This window comes from Salmo trutta, chromosome 28 (assembly GCF_901001165.1).
Source record: "Salmo trutta chromosome 28, fSalTru1.1, whole genome shotgun sequence".
In the NCBI taxonomy this organism is placed as follows: Eukaryota; Metazoa; Chordata; class Actinopteri; order Salmoniformes; family Salmonidae; genus Salmo; species Salmo trutta.
Genome location: NC_042984.1, coordinates 22,586,298 through 22,606,756, shown reverse-complemented (window position 1 = coordinate 22,606,756; position 20,459 = coordinate 22,586,298). Strand labels below are relative to the sequence as shown.

The 20,459-nt window shown below is 46.7% G+C and overlaps 1 protein-coding gene across 5 annotated transcripts in view; it reads left to right on the top strand.

Moving 5' to 3' along the window:
* Positions 1-20,459, top strand: part of LOC115165820 (signal peptide, CUB and EGF-like domain-containing protein 3) — a 113,856-nt gene that overhangs the window by 45,255 nt on the left and 48,142 nt on the right. For all 5 annotated transcript variants that reach the window (XM_029719225.1, XM_029719226.1, XM_029719223.1 and 2 more), the window contains exon 4: positions 9,228-9,362. In XM_029719225.1, coding sequence (XP_029575085.1) covers positions 9,228-9,362 — 135 coding nt within the window. The remainder of the gene's footprint in view (positions 1-9,227; positions 9,363-20,459) is intronic.

Sequence of the window (20,459 nt, the reverse complement as noted above, 5' to 3'; positions counted from 1 at the left end):
TGTTACCCATGCAGATACAAGGGGAACAACTACTCCAAGTCTCAGAGCGAGTGACGTTTGAAACGCTATTAGCGCGCACCCGACTAACTAGCTAGCGATTTCACATCGGTTACACCAGCCTAATCTTGGGAGTTAATAGGCTTGAAGTCATAAACAGCGCTATGCATTGCGAAGATCTGCTGGCAAAACGCACGAAAGTGCTGTTTTGAATGAATGCTTACGAGCCTGCTGCTGCCTACCACCGCTCAGTCAGACTGCTATATCAAATCATAGACTTAATTATAACATAATAACACACAGAAATACGAGCCTTAGGCCATTAATATGGTCGAATGTGGAAACTATCATCTCGAAAACAACACGTTTTCCTGTCAGTGAAATACAGAACCATTCTGTATTTTATCTAACGGGTGGCATCCCTAAGTCTAAACCTTCAATGTTATGTCATAATTACGTAAAATTCTGGCAAATTAGTTCGCAACGAGCCAGGCGGCCCAAACTGCTGCATATACCCTGACTCTGTTTGCAAGAGAAGTGACACATTTTCCCTAGTTAAAAGAAATTCATGTTAGCAGGCAATATTAACTAAATATGCAGGTTTAAAAATATATATTTGTGTATTGATTTTAAGAAAGGCATTGATGTTTATGGTTGGAGCAACGTGTACCTAAGCGATTATATGCAACGCAGGACAGGCTAGATAAACTAGTAATATCATCAACCATGTGTAGTTAACTAGTGATTATGATTGATTGATTGTTTTTTATAAGATAGGTTTAATGCTAGCTAGCAACTTACCTTGGCTTCTTACTGCATTCGCGTAACAGGCAGGCTCCTCGTGGAGTGCAACGTAAAGCAGGTGGTTAGAGCGTTGGACTAGTTAACCGTAAGGTTGCAAAATTAAATCCCTGAGCTGACAAGGTAAAAATCTGTCTTTCTGCCCCTGAACAAGGCAGTTAACACACCGTTCCTAGGCCGTCATTGAAAATAAGAATTTGTTCTTAACTGACTTGCCTAGTTAAATAAAGGTAAAAAAAAAACCCGGCCAAATCGGCGTCCAAAAATACCGATTTCCGGTTGTTATGAAAACTTGAAATCGGCCCTAATTAATTGGCCATTCTGCTTAATCGGTCGACCTCTAGTCACAGCACAGTGAATATGTGCATGTGGAGTAAGATGTCTCTGTGGGTCGCTGTATAATTTACCTCATGGTGCGCTCTTTAGTCACTGATGTCTCGAGATCTCTACGACGAGGCACACTGTAGTGCTGAAGTGAAGCGGAAACAATGTCATTATATTCTTTATGAGCGAAATCCCTTTTTTTAACGGCCTTTACTGAATTACCACCACAAGTTCATCATGATGTTGGGAGAGAAGGACTTTTTATGCTCTTAAAAGGTAGCCTGTAGGAGAATTATTTTTTTGATTTGAATTCAATTCAAAACACACATTCGCATAACAATCAATAGCAAATGCATGATGTCCATTATTCCCCACTAAGGTACAAATGTCCCCACATTGATGAGCTATGTGTTTTCTTTTATATGGTTCTCTAGAACCCCAAATCCTTCTTATCATTGGTATGGTCCATTGGAATTTCTCAAGTAGGGATATGTGGTGCCAAAAACTGTATCATTAACATCTGTAGAAGTACACCCTGATGGATTTATAGCTACCAAATCACAAATCCCATCTTTACTAACCTTTGGCCCCGGCAGAAAACCCTGTCTGTCTGTGTTCTCTGGAAGGAAGAAGCACTGCACGGCCGCCCCTGTTCCTAATCTTCCACCACTCCCTCTCCATATCTCTCTCTCCCTAAATTCAATTCAAGGGGCTTTATTGGCATGGGAAACATATGTTTACATTGCCAAAGCAATTGAAATGGATAAACAAACGTGAAATAAACAATAAAAAGTGAACAGCAAATATTACACTCACACAAGTTCCAAAAGAATATAGACATTTCAAATATATAATCTCTATATACAGTGTTTTAACGATGTGCAAATAAAGTAAAAAAAGTAAAATAAATCAACATAAATATGGGTTGTATTTACAATGGTGTTTGTTCTTCACTGGTTGCCATTTTCTTGGGTCAACAGGTCACAAATCTTGCTGCTGTGATGTCACACTGTGGTATTTCACCCAGTAGATATGGGAGTTTATCAAAATTGTGTTTGTTTTCAAATTGTGGATCTGTGTCATCTTAGGGAAATATGTGTCTCTAATATGGTCATACATTTGGCAGGAGGTTAGGAAGTGCAGCTCAGTTTCCACCTCATTTTGTGGGCAGTGTGCACATAGCCTGTCTTCTCTTGAGAGCCAGGTCTGCCTATGGCAACCTTTTTAAATCTCTCTCTCTCTCTCTCTCTCTCTCTCTCTCTCTCTCTCTCTCTCTTTCTCTCGTCAGTTGTAGGAGCAGTACCTAGGGTCTCAGACTCACATAACTTGTGTTTAGTTAAGAGAGAACAATATCAATGCTGTTGCTTATAACACCTTTACTTATGTTAAAGTAACAATATGATTATCCTCAGTCATCTTCTGTCAATGAAGAGCATGAACTACTGTATAGTCAAAGTGGCTACTGATTGCCACAACATTAACACAGTGGCTACTGATTGCCACAACATTCCTATGAATCACATCAAATGAAAACATGGGCAAAGCTCACAGAAAAAGACCAACACATTACAAATCTGGACTGATGAAGGAGAAAAGCAAAGGTGTCAAATCAGTTTCAGTTTCTTCTATTTCAACCTCAAACCAAAGTTGTCTGCATGAAATGTCCTTATTCTCTTTTGTGATAATCCCATTCCCATAGCAACAGCCCTCTGACTAAATGTTTTCCCCCCAATCTATTGTGACAGCTTTGAGTGATCGCTTGGTTGAGCCTGTACCTCTAATCCCCAGGGATCTTGTTCTAAGGCTGGCTAATCAAACTGCCAGGATTCAGCCTGATGTATTATTGACCAGGGGGCTGATGGGAAAGTCCAGTCATCAGAGAGCCTCACGTTGATTCACTCCATCCTCACTCTTTGAAGCACGCATCCTTTGATGCATCACTTTTAAGTGCTTTTGTTACACTTTAAATGGTAGTGTGATAACCCCTCACATGACTAGATTTGGACAGATAGTGTTTTATTCTCTTCTGGACACGAGTAGATTACTTTACCCTCACTGTTCCCCTATGGTCATCATGTGGGTCAGTCTGTTGGCTATCTGAGAGGGAGCCCAGATAATGATGCCTTGGTTAACCCCTCTACTCTCCTAGCATGGCCAAGAGGAAAGGCTATCACTCCTCTGGTTTGATCCAGGGGAAATCAAAAAGTCTAAGCTCTTAGTAATAAACCTCCCCTCCACCATCTCTCCATTGCAGATGCAGATACCCAGAGCTATCTAGTCAGATACCCTCCCAGTGCAATCAATTTGCTGTTGTTGTGACACACACAGGTCAGGTTTGGGCTTTCCACGGTCCAGGAAGAGGAGATGGAGGGTGGAGTGAGGAGTTGCAAGGGAGGAGGAGGATTTGGGTTTGGTGTATTAGCTGGCTCCTGAAGAGGATATCAACACTCTCTTTCCCTCAGGATTGTTCGGCCCCATTCACCATGACATGAACAGTTCCAGCTGAGCCGACTGGCAGGGGAAACTCAAGCCTGGGATTGGGCTTTAGGGATGTAAGCATCCAGCAGACAGCCAGCCGTCAGGGCCTCTTGTCTTCTTGGCACCAGCCTGTTCACCCCAAACACACATCCTGGGGTTTGTTTTTAAAATACTTCCAGACTTCTTTTGGAGGAACTGAGGAATACCATTTGGTATGACCAAAGCTCATTTTTCATTTATGGGATAACTGAGTGAGACAGTGGGAGTTCAGGCTCTCTGTGTATATTTACCAAAAATCGTTACCTGAGCGACGAGCGCATCGTTGGAGGCTGGGTTTCAATCAAAGCAGCATTAGCTTTGTTTATATCGTGTTAGTATGAAAACAAGCTGTTCCACTGAATTCAAATCTAAATACAGCCAAAGCAAAGCCTTGTTTGTTTTTGTGTGTTGTGGTCACGCTAGTCAGGGTTTAAATCATCCTGAGTAAAAGTGACCTGAACGTACAACACTATACATTGGCTTAACCTAAGAAAGTGCATTGACTAAGCAACACAAAGTATCTCTAGTCTAGTAGCACCCCCACTGCTCTGAGTTCAGTTTCTCATCCACCCAGCTAACCGACAGAGAGCATGCGTGGCCTCAGGCAACACATCAACTTGTGCATCCTCCTGCTGACATGTGCCTGATTAGCGCTGTGTGTTTGTTTACACGTGGCCAGTGTCTGTGTGCACTGAGTGCTCCTCTCAGAGCGTCTCGGCTCGGTTCAAACCTGGCGCCGTGGTCACCGTTCAGTGAAGAGGGTGGAAAGAGTCGTGTCATTGAACTCCAGCAGCAATGGAGAGGAAAGAGGAAGTCCTCTAATCCTGTTTAAAAGAGAAAGGATCTTGTTTTAATTTGGGACTATGCTCCTTCCTTCCTTCCCTCTCTCCCTCCCATCCGACATTATCCTCATAATGTCTCCTTCACCTACCAGAGCAGCTCAGGCAGCATGCCTTCAGCCTGGCCCTTACTGCTGCCTTATTAGGTAGCGTGTGTTTCTTAACCTGTTGAGGATCTTATCCCGATCTTATCCCGGTATTGGGATTCATTGTCATGTGACCATGGCGGGGAATTCAAAACTGCAAGAGTAATCATTTCAAAAAATCAAATAATCAACTATTTTCCTCCATTTGAAAGATATATCTCCTAAATCTAACCACGCTGTCCGATTTTCAGAGGCATTACGGAGAATGCATAAAGTTAGGTTATGTGAGGAGAGTACATTGACAATAGCTGCGTGTAATGTTTAGCCAATTCAAAGAAGGGCATCAACAGACAGAAAACTAGCTAGAATTATGCACTTACCTTTGACAATCTGCATCAGATGACACTCATAGGACATTATGTTATACAATACATGCATTTTTAGTTCCATCAAGTTCATATTTATATCCAAAAACAGCATTTACAGTCGCGGTGAAATTCAGAATTTTTTTCGGCTCGAATGCACCCAGTGAATCCAGCATTACAAATCACGGAATTACTATTCGAAAACATTGGTAAATTATAATATTGTCATTCAAAGAATAATATATTATCATCTCGTAATTGCTACCGAATGGCCAGATCTCAAAATAACTTTACTGGGAAATCACATTTTGCATAAACTGGGTACTATGCTAACAACAATAAGCTATATGCTAAGCTAAGCTAAGCTATACCGTTAGCATTAGCATCATCTAATATCGATAATAACATTCTAAATATCCCCTTACCTTTGATTATCTCCATCAGAAGGCGCTGCCAGAGATCCCAGGTCCAGAACAAATGTGGTTTCTTTTGACAAAGTTCATAATTTATGTCCAAATAGTTAGCGTTCAGTAGGCTCCCACAAAATGAGGTGGGCAGTGTAAAGTCACGTCAAAAAGCTAAAGAAAACCTAGTAAATAATCTATTTACGTTTGTTTAAACATGTCAAACGTTGTTCATCATTAATCTTTTGGTCCATTTTTAACGTGAAACATCAGTAAACATCAGTAATATTTTCACACAACCTATCAAGTGTCTAGAATAAACGATAATGGCAAAGGCACTCTTCTCAGATTCATGCGCAGGCGCAAAAAATGAAGTGATGACGTGTCAACTTGTAAGCTTTCTTATTCGGTCTGTATTCATCACAGATGCTTCCAACAACTTTCTAAAGATCGTTGACATCTAGTGGAAGCAGTAGGAGTTGCGAACTGAATCCTTTCTCACTGTGGTATCTTTAAAACAATGACACTAAATAGTACAGTCACAAAATTCTCATTTTTTTAAATCTATTTTTCACAGGTTTTTGCCTGCAATATGAGTTTTGTTATACTTACAGACACCATTCAAACTGTTTTAGAAAATTCAGAGTGTTTTCTATCCGAATGTGTTAATAATATGCATATCCTAGCTTCTGAGTTGGTGTAGGAGGCAGTTAAAAATTGCCACATATTTTTTTCAAAATTCTCAATACTGCCCCCGTGGCCCGTAGAGGTTAAACCCCTGTAAATGAAAAGCACAAACAGGGTGAATGGCCGGCCTCGGTCTCACCTCCTCATTTCTCTGGGATGTCTGCTCTGGTCTGGACGACAAAGACTTCTGTCTGTCTGCCTGTGTCTGCCTGCCAGCCTGCCTGCCTGCCTTCCTGTCTGTCTGTGTCTGTCTGCCGGTTGGGTCTGTTGAAACACAAATCTTGGTCAGCACTGAGGAGGAGATACACATATTTTTCTATTTTTCTCCTCAAAACTCCAGTGCTGGGTCAGCAATAAACGCCCAGAGAGTCACTGAACCCGTTTAGAAAAAAGACGAGCGCGTCTCCAAAATACGGCTTGAGGAGTTTCTGTAACTCAATCGCCATGTTTACACGGCTCTGAAGCTCAGCACAAGGCCAAATGTTATATATACAGTCAAGGCTATCTGAGAAACCAGCGGACATGGCCTCCGCAAACACAACCAATCTCTTAATCTTCCCTTTTCCCCCTCTCCTCCTCGCAGCAAATCGAGGGATAGAATGGAGAGATGTCTCATTTTGCTGAACTGAGGCAGCCCTTTTGACTTCATTAAGACGTTATTCCATCCTCTACAGATATTTTTTTGTTAACGTTTTAAATCCAAATAAATGAGCACTTCTCCTGGCCATGCCAGAATCCTTTTCCACTTGGAAATATTTGCTTTGGATGCCAGCCTTGTCCAGCACAAAACACAGGTAATTATTGGAGCTATTTGAACAGGAGAGATCTACTGACAGGCGATGCCTCATTTGGAGTGATGAAGGAATCAGGAAATGAAGCCATCATTAATGCACTGGGGGTTTGGAAAGATAATTCCTTTTTGAGGCTGACTGCGTATTTGGTGTGCATTTCTGCATGTGTCATGAGTGTATTTCTGTGTGTGTATGTGTGCGTGCTCGTGTGCACTCATACTTGTGTGTGAGCCCACTTGTGTTGGTGTGTGTATTTGGGCGTATGTTTCATGGGGTTGGTGTTTGGCTTTACAGTTTATCTGCAAAGGTGCAGCTGCAGGTTCCTTGCAGCTAAGCTGAAAGGTGTTACCGCTGCCACTCTCCCTCTCTCTCACGGTGAAGAAAGACTCTGTCAAGTCAAAGCCAAAGCAGCTGCACTGAGGCTGGGGTGGATTGCAGCTCTGCTTAAATGGAGCACATTACTCCACTACGAAATGACTCCAACTTCTTTAACCTTCATAGACCCTCCAGTCTGTCCTTATAACACTAAGTGTATTTAGCATCTCTTTTCAAGGACGCAGGGACAGACACGTCACCTGGATGGCAGTTGTGCTCAGGTTTTCCCAGTGGGCCTGAGTGACATGATGACATTGTTTTGAGAGGAGGGAAGCATCAGTGCTGATGGAGTGTGAGAACAGAGGACTAGACTTGTGGTCAGGAGGGTCACATGCCACTAACCCACTTAGCTACAAACTCCTGAGTGACATCACTCAGGAGTTTGAGGTGTATGTGTGTGTTTGCGTTTGTGTGTGTGTGTGTCTATGCATGTGTGTGTGCGTCTGTGTGTGAAAGAGAGGAGGACAGAGTGAAGTTTGGTTTCTAACTATGCTGGGCTGAGAATCCCCCAGAAAGGAAACTTCATCCAGAGGCCTTCTCAGACTGGAAAAATAGGCAGAAAATTAGTTTCACATGACAGTTTCTTAAAAAAAAGCCTTGTGTATACAGCAGATTATTGATGTGTCGAGCATGGGGATGGATAGGGTTCCAGGGACAGAGCACAGGTCTCCAGGGGAGGAGGAGGCCTAGAGTCAAGGCACTGTCACGCAAAGGGGATGCTGGGCTGGCTAGTAACATTACTAATATCTAATGACATAGAGAGGTCTTTCCTTGGGAAAGAGGTCTTCTGACCTCAATGGGACTTCCTGGTTAAATAAAGGTTAAATAAAAATATACTGTATGTAATATTGTATGACACTGTGCAAGACCTTCCATTTTTATAAGGTTTTCTAAGATTAGTGGATGTCCCCAAAGGTCCCTAATTTGATACTGTTAAGTATTTTTTTTGCACCATAAAATGGTGGCTTGATGCTATAAATATAAAAGAGCTTACACCTGGTTGCACTTTGGTCCAATACCCCATGTAGTTACCTGTGAGCTCTGACGTTTTTAACAAGTTGTTAGTGAATAGATGTTGTCCTGTTGCCACTGATTGGGTGTAGTCAGTCTCAGAACACTTTTAGTAATATCTTATGGCGGCACGATGAAGTCTCAGTGGGATTAAATGCTATGTCAGCACCTACCGCGTTAGAACCTACTCATTAGTCTACTGCGCTATGCCCTGTGGCAAAGCATAGCCCCCGGAGATACCTCTGTACAGACTGCTGCTGTGTGCTGCACTTCACTAGGCTTCAAGTGGCTCACCTCCCTCTCCTCCCCTCTCTACCCCCTCCTCCCTCTCCCCTCCCTCCCTCCCTCACCTCCCCCTCCCTTTCTTCTCCCTCTTTTCTCTCCCTCGCCCCTCTTCTCCCTCCTCCCTCCCCCCTCTCGTGGCATTCCTTCTTTGGAGGGGCTGACAGAGGCTCGTCATCGACAGGTATTCTGCCCCAGGTGGATCAGGTTACCACAGTTTCCAGAGGAGTGTGCTGCTCAGGCTTAGTGCTGCACAGTTGGAGGCTTTCAAACTGTGAGCCCTCCGCTCTGTCTTCTGCCACGCAAGATAACCGTGAACTGAGACATCAACTCTTCCGACGCCTTTAGACAACCCCCTCCTGGCTTCTCTTGACCATGTCTCATATCTCCCCTCATGTTGTGACCTCTGCAGTCTACACGGCTCAAACCACTAAACCACTCCCCTGGTGCAATTGCATTAATATGCATGTTATTTTGCTCGTCATTTTCCAGAAATTATAATGAACAACTGTGTTCTCCTGTGTCAACGCTTCCATGACAATAATCTTTCATTTTGTTATGTTGCTGTTACAGTATATCATCATATCTAGTTGAATTCAGTAAAATCTAACTGACTGGGTGCAAAAAAGTAACTGCAGAGTAGATCCCTTACTCCAATTGACCATACTGGTTTATCTCCTTCTCCTCATTCCTGGACCCATTTGTTTTCTATGATTGTAATGATTGTTCACTTCCTGTTTCATTGCAGATGTGGATGAGTGTTCAGAGGGGAATGGTGGATGTCAGCAGATCTGTGTCAACATGATGGGCAGTTACGAGTGCCGCTGCAGAGAAGGATTCTTCCTGAGCGACAACCAGCACACCTGCATCCAAAGGCCTAAAGGTTAGCCTTGCATCCTCAACACGCATACACACGCATACACACACACACAAGCATTCCAGCGAAGGGACTGCTCCAGATTTATGGTGCAGGAGAGGATACCAGTATGAGCTCATTAGTCCTGCTCTCTGACCTGAAAGTACCTATTAAACTGCTGGGGTCATGACCTCATTATGGTTCCATTCAGGGGAAGTATCATTTACACTTCAGATGGTGCATTTTCATTAAGCTTTGTTTAAGCTTTACTACAAGTGAAAGGCTGTAGGCTGCATCTCAAATTGCACCCTATTCCCTATATAGTGTACTTCTTTTGATCAGGGCCCATAGGGCTCTGGTCAAAAGTAGTGCACTATATAGGGAATAGGGTGCCATTTCGGACACATCACTACTGTAGCAATACTGCTGGCCTGCAGGTATGTCTTCTGTGACTGATCTGATATGATAGGGAATCAAACCGGGTCGTTGACAGCAGGATCCGCCCTAACATGCCTGCCCTGCAGCAAAGGTGAACAAAGGTAACAGTATGAGTGCTTAGAAAACACCTGAGCTGTGAGGAAAGCTGTGTGTTGTTATTTTCTGTCCTTTTCAAATGAGACTGATCTTATCTGGCAGTCTGACAGCTTTTTTGAAGCATAACTGCCAGTGGTATGAATGGCCTTGGGGTGGCTGAGAGAAAATAAACTATTAAATGTGTAGCCAGGAGCGGGAACACCACTTGTTTATGGAGAATTCCTGTGGGATTGGGATGGATGTGTCAGAGAATGGAAGGTGGGGAGCCAATCTTATCATAGTCGTACATAGACATACAATGACTGCTCCCAATAAATTGACTGATAAGTATATTATCATGCCTTTTGTTTGGGTAGCATGTAAATTCATGAATAACAATATTATTTCCACTGAATAAGTCTCGAGATGGAGATGTTTTGTATTTTCATCCACCTGAATAAGGAAGCCCCAAGGTCTCTTTCACAAGGGAAACCTTGAATGCTGTTTTACTCTATTGTTCAGTACCACTAAAACAGAAAAACTAGCCTCAATGATTTGAGTACAACAGTCTCATGAGGTCTCAGGGAAGGTGAAGTCACAGTGAGGCAGATTATCAACACCTGCTCTCTGTCAGCTCTCTGTCTGCTCCCAGTCTGTTCTCAGTCTGCTCTCTGTCTGCTCTCTGTCTGTTCTCAGTCTGCTCTCTGTCTGCTCTCTGTCTGTTCTCAGTCTGTTCTCAGTCTGCTCTCTGTCTGCTCCCAGTCTGCTCCCAGTCTGCTCTCTGTCTGCTCTCTGTCTGTTCTCAGTCTGTTCTCAGTCTGCTCTCTCTCTGCTCTCTGTCTGCCCCAGTCTGCTCTCTGTCTGCTCTCTGTCTGCTCTCTGTCTGCTCTCTGTCTGTTCTCAGTCTGTTCTCAGTCTGCTCTCTGTCTGCTCTCTGTCTGTCCCAGTCTGCTCTCTGTCTGCTCTCTGTCTGCTCTCTGTCTGCTCTCTGTCTGCTCCCAGTCTGCTCTCTGTCTGTTCTCTGTCTTCTCTGTCTGCTCTCTGTCTGCTCTCTGTCTGCTCTCAGTCTGCTCTCAGTCTGCTCTCTGTCTGCTCTCTGTCTGTTCTCAGTCTGCTCTCTGTCTGCTCTCTGTCTGTTTTCTGTCTGCTCTCTGTCTGCTCTCTGTCAGTTCTCTGTCTGTTCTCTGTCTGCTCTCTGTCTGTCCTCAGTCTGCTCTCTGTCTGCCTTCTGTCTGCCCTCTGTCTGTTCTCTGTCTGCTCTCTGTCTGCTCTCTGTCTGCTCTCAGTCTGCTCTCAGTCTGCTCTCAGTCTGCTCTCTGTCTATACTCAGTCTGCTCTCAGTCTGCTCTCAGTCTGCTCTCAGTCTGCTCTCAGTCTGCTCTCTCTCTGTTCTCTGACTGCTCTCTGACTGCTCTCAGTCTGCTCTCTGTCTGTTCTCTGTCTGCTCTCTCTCTGTTCTCTGACTGCTCTCTGTCTGCTCTCTGTCTGCTCTCTCTCTGTTCTCTGACTGCTCTCTGTCTGCTCTCTGTCTGCTCTCAGTCTGCTCTCTCTCTGTTCTCTGACTGCTCTCTGTCTGCTCTCTGTCTGCTCTCTCTCTGGTCTCTGTCTGGACTCTGTCTGCTCTCTGTCTGCTCTCTGTCTGCTCTCTGTCTGCTCTCTCTGCTCTCTCTCTGTTCTCTGACTGCTCTCTGTCTGCTCTCTGTCTGCTCTCTGTCTGCTCTCTCTCTGTTCTCTGACTGCTCTCAGTCTGCTCTCTCTCTGTTCTCTGACTGCTCTCTGTCTGCACTCAGTCTGCTCTCTCTCTGTTCTCTGACTGCTCTCTGTCTGCTCTCAGTCTGCTCTCTCTCTGGTCTCTGTCTGGTCTCTGTCTGCTCTCTGTTTGCTCTCTGTCTGCTCTCTCTCTGTTCTCTGACTGCTCTCTGTCTGCTCTCTGTCTGCTCTCTCTCTGTTCTCTGACTGCTCTCAGTCTGCTGTCTCTCTGTTCTCTGACTGCTCTCTGTCTGCTCTCAGTCTGCTCTCTCTCTGGACTCTGTCTGGACTCTGTCTGCTCTCTGTCTGCTCTCTCTCTGTTCTCTGACTGCTCTCTGTCTGCTCTCTGTCTGCTCTCTGTCTGTTCTCTCTCTGTTCTCTGACTGCTCTCTGTCTGCTCTCTGACTGCTCTCAGTCTGCTCTCTCTCTGTTCTCTGACTGCTCTCTGTCTGCTCTCAGTCTGCTCTCTCTCTGGACTCTGTCTGGACTCTGTCTGCTCTCTGTCTGCTCTCTCTCTGTTCTCTGACTGCTCTCTGTCTGCTCTCTGTCTGCTCTCTGTCTGCTCTCAGTCTGCTCTCAGTCTGCTCTCTGTCTATACTCAGTCTGCTCTCAGTCTGCTCTCAGTCTGCTCTCAGTCTGCTCTCTCTCTGTTCTCTGACTGCTCTCTGACTGCTCTCTGTCTGCTCTCTGTCTGCTCTCTGTCTGGGCTCTGTCTGCTCTCTGTCTGCTCTCTGTCTGCTCTCTGTCTGCTCTCTCTCTGCTCTCTCTCTGTTCTCTGACTGCACTCTGTCTGCTCTCTGTCTGCTCTCTCTCTGTTCTCTGACTGCTCTCAGTCTGCTCTCTCTCTGTTCTCTGACTGCTCTCTGTCTGCACTCAGTCTGCTCTCTCTCTGGTCTCTGTCTGGTCTCTGTCTGCTCTCTGTCTGCTCTCTGTCTGCTCTCTCTCTGTTCTCTGACTGCTCTCTGTCTGCTCTCTGTCTGCTCTCTCTGCTCTCTCTCTGTTCTCTGACTGCTCTCTGTCTGCTCTCTGTCTGCTCTCTGTCTGCTCTCTCTCTGTTCTCTGACTGCTCTCAGTCTGCTCTCTCTCTGTTCTCTGACTGCTCTCTGTCTGCACTCAGTCTGCTCTCTCTCTGTTCTCTGACTGCTCTCTGTCTGCTCTCAGTCTGCTCTCTCTCTGGTCTCTGTCTGGTCTCTGTCTGCTCTCTGTTTGCTCTCTGTCTGCTCTCTCTCTGTTCTCTGACTGCTCTCTGTCTGCTCTCTGTCTGCTCTCTCTCTGTTCTCTGACTGCTCTCAGTCTGCTCTCTCTCTGTTCTCTGACTGCTCTCTGTCTGCTCTCAGTCTGCTCTCTCTCTGGACTCTGTCTGGACTCTGTCTGCTCTCTGTCTGCTCTCTCTCTGTTCTCTGACTGCTCTCTGTCTGCTCTCTGTCTGCTCTCTGTCTGTTCTCTCTCTGTTCTCTGACTGCTCTCTGTCTGCTCTCTGACTGCTCTCAGTCTGCTCTCTCTCTGTTCTCTGACTGCTCTCTGTCTGCTCTCAGTCTGCTCTCTCTCTGGACTCTGTCTGGACTCTGTCTGCTCTCTGTCTGCTCTCTCTCTGTTCTCTGACTGCTCTCTGTCTGCTCTCTGTCTGCTCTCTGTCTGCTCTCAGTCTGCTCTCAGTCTGCTCTCTGTCTATACTCAGTCTGCTCTCAGTCTGCTCTCAGTCTGCTCTCAGTCTGCTCTCAGTCTGCTCTCTCTCTGTTCTCTGACTGCTCTCTGACTGCTCTCTGTCTGCTCTCTGTCTGCTCTCTGTCTGGGCTCTGTCTGCTCTCTGTCTGCTCTCTGTCTGCTCTCTGTCTGCTCTCTCTCTGCTCTCTCTCTGTTCTCTGACTGCACTCTGTCTGCTCTCTGTCTGCTCTCTCTCTGTTCTCTGACTGCTCTCAGTCTGCTCTCTCTCTGTTCTCTGACTGCTCTCTGTCTGCACTCAGTCTGCTCTCTCTCTGGTCTCTGTCTGGTCTCTGTCTGCTCTCTGTCTGCTCTCTCTCTGTTCTCTGACTGCTCTCTGTCTGCTCTCTGTCTGCTCTCTCTGCTCTCTCTCTGTTCTCTGACTGCTCTCTGTCTGCTCTCTGTCTGCTCTCTGTCTGCTCTCTCTCTGTTCTCTGACTGCTCTCAGTCTGCTCTCTCTCTGTTCTCTGACTGCTCTCTGTCTGCACTCAGTCTGCTCTCTCTCTGTTCTCAGACTGCTCTCTGTCTGCTCTCAGTCTGCTCTCTCTCTGGTCTCTGTCTGGTCTCTGTCTGCTCTCTGTTTGCTCTCTGTCTGCTCTCTCTCTGTTCTCTGACTGCTCTCTGTCTGCTCTCTGTCTGCTCTCTCTCTGTTCTCTGACTGCTCTCAGTCTGCTCTCTCTCTGTTCTCTGACTGCTCTCTGTCTGCTCTCAGTCTGCTCTCTCTCTGGACTCTGTCTGGACTCTGTCTGCTCTCTGTCTGCTCTCTCTCTGTTCTCTGACTGCTCTCTGTCTGCTCTCTGTCTGCTCTCTGTCTGTTCTCTCTCTGTTCTCTGACTGCTCTCTGTCTGCTCTCTGACTGCTCTCAGTCTGCTCTCTCTCTGTTCTCTGACTGCTCTCTGTCTGCTCTCAGTCTGCTCTCTCTCTGGACTCTGTCTGGACTCTGTCTGCTCTCTGTCTGCTCTCTCTCTGTTCTCTGACTGCTCTCTGTCTGCTCTCTGTCTGCTCTCTGTCTGCTCTCAGTCTGCTCTCAGTCTGCTCTCTGTCTATACTCAGTCTGCTCTCAGTCTGCTCTCAGTCTGCTCTCAGTCTGCTCTCAGTCTGCTCTCTCTCTGTTCTCTGACTGCTCTCTGACTGCTCTCTGTCTGCTCTCTGTCTGCTCTCTGTCTGGGCTCTGTCTGCTCTCTGTCTGCTCTCTGTCTGCTCTCTGTCTGCTCTCTCTCTGCTCTCTCTCTGTTCTCTGACTGCACTCTGTCTGCTCTCTGTCTGCTCTCTCTCTGTTCTCTGACTGCTCTCAGTCTGCTCTCTCTCTGTTCTCTGACTGCTCTCTGTCTGCACTCAGTCTGCTCTCTCTCTGGTCTCTGTCTGGTCTCTGTCTGCTCTCTGTCTGCTCTCTGTCTGCTCTCTCTCTGTTCTCTGACTGCTCTCTGTCTGCTCTCTGTCTGCTCTCTGTCTGCTCTCTCTCTGTTCTCTGACTGCTCTCAGTCTGCTCTCTCTCTGTTCTCAGACTGCTCTCTGTCTGCTCTCAGTCTGCTCTCTCTCTGGACTCTGTCTGGACTCTGTCTGCTCTCAGTCTGCTCTCTCTCTGGACTCTGTCTGGACTCTGTCTGCTCTCTGTCTGCTCTCTCTCTGTTCTCTGACTGCTCTCTGTCTGCTCTCTGTCTGCTCTCTGTCTGCTCTCAGTCTGCTCTCAGTCTGCTCTCTGTCTATACTCAGTCTGCTCTCAGTCTGCTCTCAGTCTGCTCTCAGTCTGCTCTCAGTCTGCTCTCTCTCTGTTCTCTGACTGCTCTCTGACTGCTCTCTGTCTGCTCTCTGTCTGCTCTCTGTCTGGGCTCTGTCTGCTCTCTGTCTGCTCTCTGTCTGCTCTCTGTCTGCTCTCTCTCTGCTCTCTCTCTGTTCTCTGACTGCACTCTGTCTGCTCTCTGTCTGCTCTCTGTCTGCTCTCTCTCTGTTCTCTGACTGCTCTCAGTCTGCTCTCTCTCTGTTCTCTGACTGCTCTCTGTCTGCACTCAGTCTGCTCTCTCTCTGGTCTCTGTCTGGTCTCTGTCTGCTCTCTGTCTGCTCTCTGTCTGCTCTCTCTCTGTTCTCTGACTGCTCTTTGTCTGCTCTCTGTCTGCTCTCTGTCTGCTCTCTCTCTGTTCTCTGACTGCTCTCAGTCTGCTCTCTCTCTGTTCTCAGACTGCTCTCTGTCTGCTCTCAGTCTGCTCTCTCTCTGGACTCTGTCTGGACTCTGTCTGCTCTCTGTCTGCTCTCTCTCTGTTCTCTGACTGCTCTCTGTCTGCTCTCTGTCTGCTCTCTGTCTGTTCTCTCTCTGTTCTCTGACTGCTCTCTGACTGCTCTCTGTCTGCTCTCTGTCTGCTCTCTGTCTGCTCTCTGTCTGCTCTCTCTCTGTTCTCTGACTGCTCTCTGTCTGCTCTCTGACTGCTCTCAGTCTGCTCTCTCTCTGTTCTCTGACTGCTCTCTGTCTGCTCTCAGTCTGCTCTCTCTCTGGACTCTGTCTGGACTCTGTCTGCTCTCTGTCTGCTCTCTGTCTGCTCTCTGTCTGCTCTGCTGGCTGCAGTGTGGGTGTGTGAGCCGCTACCCAAGTGTTTTCTCTTTTCTTCTCTGCTCTCTCTCTAATCTTTCGCTCGTGTCCACATCGTGTAGTCTTTTGTATAGAGATAAATAGTAATGACGTCTTTTTGTAGGCACTTACTCCGCCATGGTTCGTTGGACAAAGCCTATGAGGAAAATGAATGCCGTTTTGAATGACTCGGTGCAAGACCTTCCATTTTAAAAGGTTTTCTAAGATTAAATGAATGGCGTTTTTGGAGGGTTTTTGGATAAACACCGAAAATAAGTTGTGTGGTGAACCCAGGCTCAGGAGATCTTATACATTTTGTTCTAGGAGATAATCTTCATCAGCTGACGTCAACTTTTGTGAATTTTGAAGAATTTATGTAATGATAAAAAGCACATAAAGGCTTCATAATTCATAAAGGTCATGTTAACTGACTGATGTTATGTCATAGAAAAAAACGTATAAGCCTGTGTTAACCTCAGAACTGATTTTCCAAAACCCTATTCATTCACCATAATTGTTTTCCATAGGGATGGCTAAACAAACCAGAGGTAACTTATTTCCGGGTTTTAGGACTACAAGCTAGTGAGCTCTATTGTCTTGGGGTCTGGGACAGTGATGTCACTACAGGATCTCGTTTCAGTCTCATGTAGTCTCAGCATAGAAAGCCAGGGATCTTGGAAGCCTGGTTTATGAGATCAATATGGCCTAGTGCACTGTCAATGTTTATGTTTCATACGCAGTGTTATTTGAGTGTGGCAAATGGCTGGATCGTGTGCTTCAAAGGAAAGGGTCTGTCTGCCTCGCTGTCTGTCAGAGACACATCCTCAGGACCAGGCAGATAGCACTGCCTAACCAGGCTCATTTTACTCTCTCTCTCTCTCTCTCTCTCTCTCTCTCTCTGTCTCTCTCCCTCTCTCTCTTGCTCTCTCTCTCTCTCTCTCTCTCTCTCTCTCGTCTCTCTCTCTCTCTCTCGCTTTCTCTCTCTCTTTTTCTCTTGCTCTCCCTCCCTCTCTCTCTCTCTCTCTCTCTCTCTCTCTCTCTCTCGTTTTCTCTTGCTCTCCCTCCCCCTCTCTCCCTCCCTCTCTCTCTCTCCCTCTCCCTCTCTCTCTCTCCGTCTCGATAAAGTACCCCATTAATGTTAAATTTTCATGTGAATAATATTGGTTTTATTGCTTCCAGATGAGCTCCATATGGACAGAGAGATTAAAGCTGCCATACATCTACAAACTCACTTCACTCAACAGATCACTCACTGCCTGTCATTTTTCCATTATTCTAGAAAAGACATTGGGAACAACAGCAGGTCGTATTATTATTGCTATTATTACAACAGTGTGTGCTAATAGGGAAAAGGAAGAAGCCAGTCGACCGAGTTATTGGACAATAATCCTAACTCATCCTCAGCATTACCATTCTCAGCGTATTGAAATATTATGTTTAAGTGGCAAAGGCTACACTAATAGTCATTTGCGGGTTTTACGCACCAGCCGAACTTCTGGGAGAGCGCAATGGTTCTCTTTGATTACACTAAAAGTCACAAAGAGAAAATATGGAATTAAACATACATTCTCGAGTGTATTTGCCAAGTTTGCTTACAGGAGACCCTCAGTGCTTTCATAAATACAGCCCTGGCCAGCCAACTCCTTAAACGTGTTAGGCCTGGGGTGCAGTTAGCTTTATCACCCTCATTAGAAAGACATCAGCTTCCCATTCCTTTCATCAATGGATCAGGTGTTACCCGGGTGAGTTAGGGGAGGGGGAGGCTGATAGGGTGGTCTGGCTGTGGTGCTAGGGCTGGTCTGGGGCTGGTCTGGGGCTGGGCTATGGCTTGGCTGGTCTGGGACTGGGCTAGAGCTGGGCTGGGGTTAGATCTGGGGCTGGGACTTATTCTGGGGCTGGGCTAGGGCTGGGGCTTGGTCTGGGGCTGGGCTTGGTCTGGAGCTGGGTTAGGGCTGGGGCTTGGTCTGGGGCTGGTCTGGGGCTTGGTCTGGGGCTGGGCTAGGGCTGGGGCTTGGTCTGGGGCTGGGCTAGGGCTGGGGCTTGGTCTGGGGCTGGGCTAGGGCTGGGGCTTGGTCTGGAGCTGGGTTAGGGCTGGGGCTTGGTCTGGGGCTGGGCTGGGGCTTATTCTGGGGCTGGGCTAGGGCTGGGGCTTGGTCTGGAGCTGGGTTAGGGCTGGGGCTTGGTCTGGAGCTGGGTTAGGGCTGGGGCTTGGTCTGGGGCTGGGCTAGGGCTGGGGCTTTGTCTGGAGCTGGGTTAGGGCTGGGGCTTGGTCTGGGGCTGGGCTAGGGCTGGGGCTTGGTCTGGGGCTGGGCTAGGGCTGGGGCTTGGTTTGGGGCTGGGCTAGGGCTGGGGCTTGGTCTGGAGCTGGGTTAGGGCTGGGGCTTGGTCTGGAGCTGGGTTAGGGCTGGGGCTTGGTCTGGGGCTGGGCTAGGGCTGGGGCTTTGTCTGGAGCTGGGTTAGGGCTGGGGCTTGGTCTGGGGCTGGGCTAGGGCTGGGGCTTGGTCTGGGGCTGGGCTAGGGCTGGGGCTTGGTCTGGGGCTGGGCTAGGGCTGGGGCTTGGTCTGGAGCTGGGTTAGGGCTGGGGCTTGGTCTGGGGCTGGGCTGGGGCTTGGTCTGGGGCTGGGGCTGGGCTAGGGCTGGGGCTTGGTCTGGGGCTGGGCTGGGGCTTGGTCTGGGGCTGGGCTAGGGCTGGGGCTTGGTGTGGGGCTGGGCTAGGGCTGGGTGCTGCCAGGCTATTCCCCTGCTGGGTCAATTAGAGAGCTTGGTCAATTAGGCAACAGGGGGCTGCCAGCCTTCACAGCTACTAGCCTGCTGCCCCCTTCAAAAAAGGAATGAAAAACTCTCCCTCCAAAGGAAGGCTCCCATCGTTTCACTGGGCAGAATGTAACAGTTAATTTATTCTTGCCCAAAATGTCTTCCCAGTCAAGACATAAAATCTTTGAGAGAACAGCCAAGGTGCTTACAGGTTGATAGGGATGCCATTCAGGTCAGCGAGGGTTCCACTTCTTTGCATTTTATTTCTTGTTTCCTTTTTTCATGTGTTGGGGAGATAACAGGGTCCTTGCTACCCACATATGTGCGTGAGATTGAGTCCGGCAGATTTGAGTGCCTCCCTTAGGAATTCCTTGCTGCTCAGTCAATTCAGACATCTGTAATTTCAGTTTCAGTACATTTTTAAATATCTTGTATGGCAGTACCTATGGTGTGTACTGATGAGCTATTATATAAGTTCACATATCCAGTTTCAGTCTACTTTTTAACTGGCAAACTGCAGATTTTTCAACATTCATTACACAGAAAAGTAACCTGTAACGGTCTGGGTGTAGCTGGTGCAGAGGAGTCAGGCGCAGGACAGTAGAGATGAGTAATAAAAGTAACTTTACTCAATAATATACATTCCATGTAGTAAATACCAAGCCCACGCAAAAGGACCGAAATACATAAAACAAACACGCACAAAAACCATAGGGAAAGCAGAGGATTAAATAATGTACATGTAATTGGGGAATTGAAATCAGGTGTGTAAAACAAAGACAAAACAAATGGAAAATGAAAAGTGGATCAGCGATGGCTAGAAGGCCGGTGACGTCGACCGCCGAACGCCACCCGCCGAACGCCGCCTGAACAAGGAGAGGGACCGACTTCGGCGGAAGTCGTGACATAACCTGACATTGTAGAGAAAATACATATTTACATATACACATGTACAGTGGCTTGCGAAAGTAATCACCCCCCTTGGCATTTTTCCTATTTTGTTGCATTACAACCTGTAATTTAAATAGATTTTTATTTGGATTTCATGTAATGGACATACACAAAATAGTCAAAATTGGTGAAGTGAAATGAAAATATTACTTGTTTCAAAAAACCAAACAAAATGGAAAAGTGGTGCGTGCATATGCATTCACCGCCTTTGCTATGAAGACCCTAAATAAGATCTGGTGCAACCAATTACCTTCAGAAGTCACATAATTAGTTAAATAAAGTCCACCTGTGTGCAATCTAAGTGTCACATGATCTCAGTATATATACATCTGTTCTAAAAGGCCCCAGAGTCTGCAACACCACTAAGCAAGGGGCACCAACAAGCAAGCAGCACCATGAAGACAAACAGGTCAGGGACAAAGTTGTGGAGAAGTAAAGATCAGGATTGGGTTATAAAAATATCAGAAACTTTGAACATCCCACGGAGCACCATTAAATCCATTATTAAAAAATGGAAAGAATATGGCACCACAACAAACCTGCCAAGAGAGGGCCGCCGACCAAAACTCATGGACCAGGCAAGGAGGGCATTAATCAGAGAGGCAGCAAAGAAACCAAAAAGCTGCAAAACTCCACAGCGGAGATTGGTGTATCTGTCCATAGGACCACTTTAAGCCGTACACTCCACAGAGCTGGGCTTTACGGAAAAGTGGCCAGAAAAAAGCCATTGCTTAAAGAAAAATATAAGCAAACACGTTTGGTGTTCACCAAAAGGCATGTGGGAGACTCCCCAAACATATGGAAGAAGGTACTCTGGTCAGATGAGACAAAAATTGAGCTTTTTGGTCTTTCAAGGAAACCGCTATGTCCGGCACAAACCCAACACCTCTCATCAC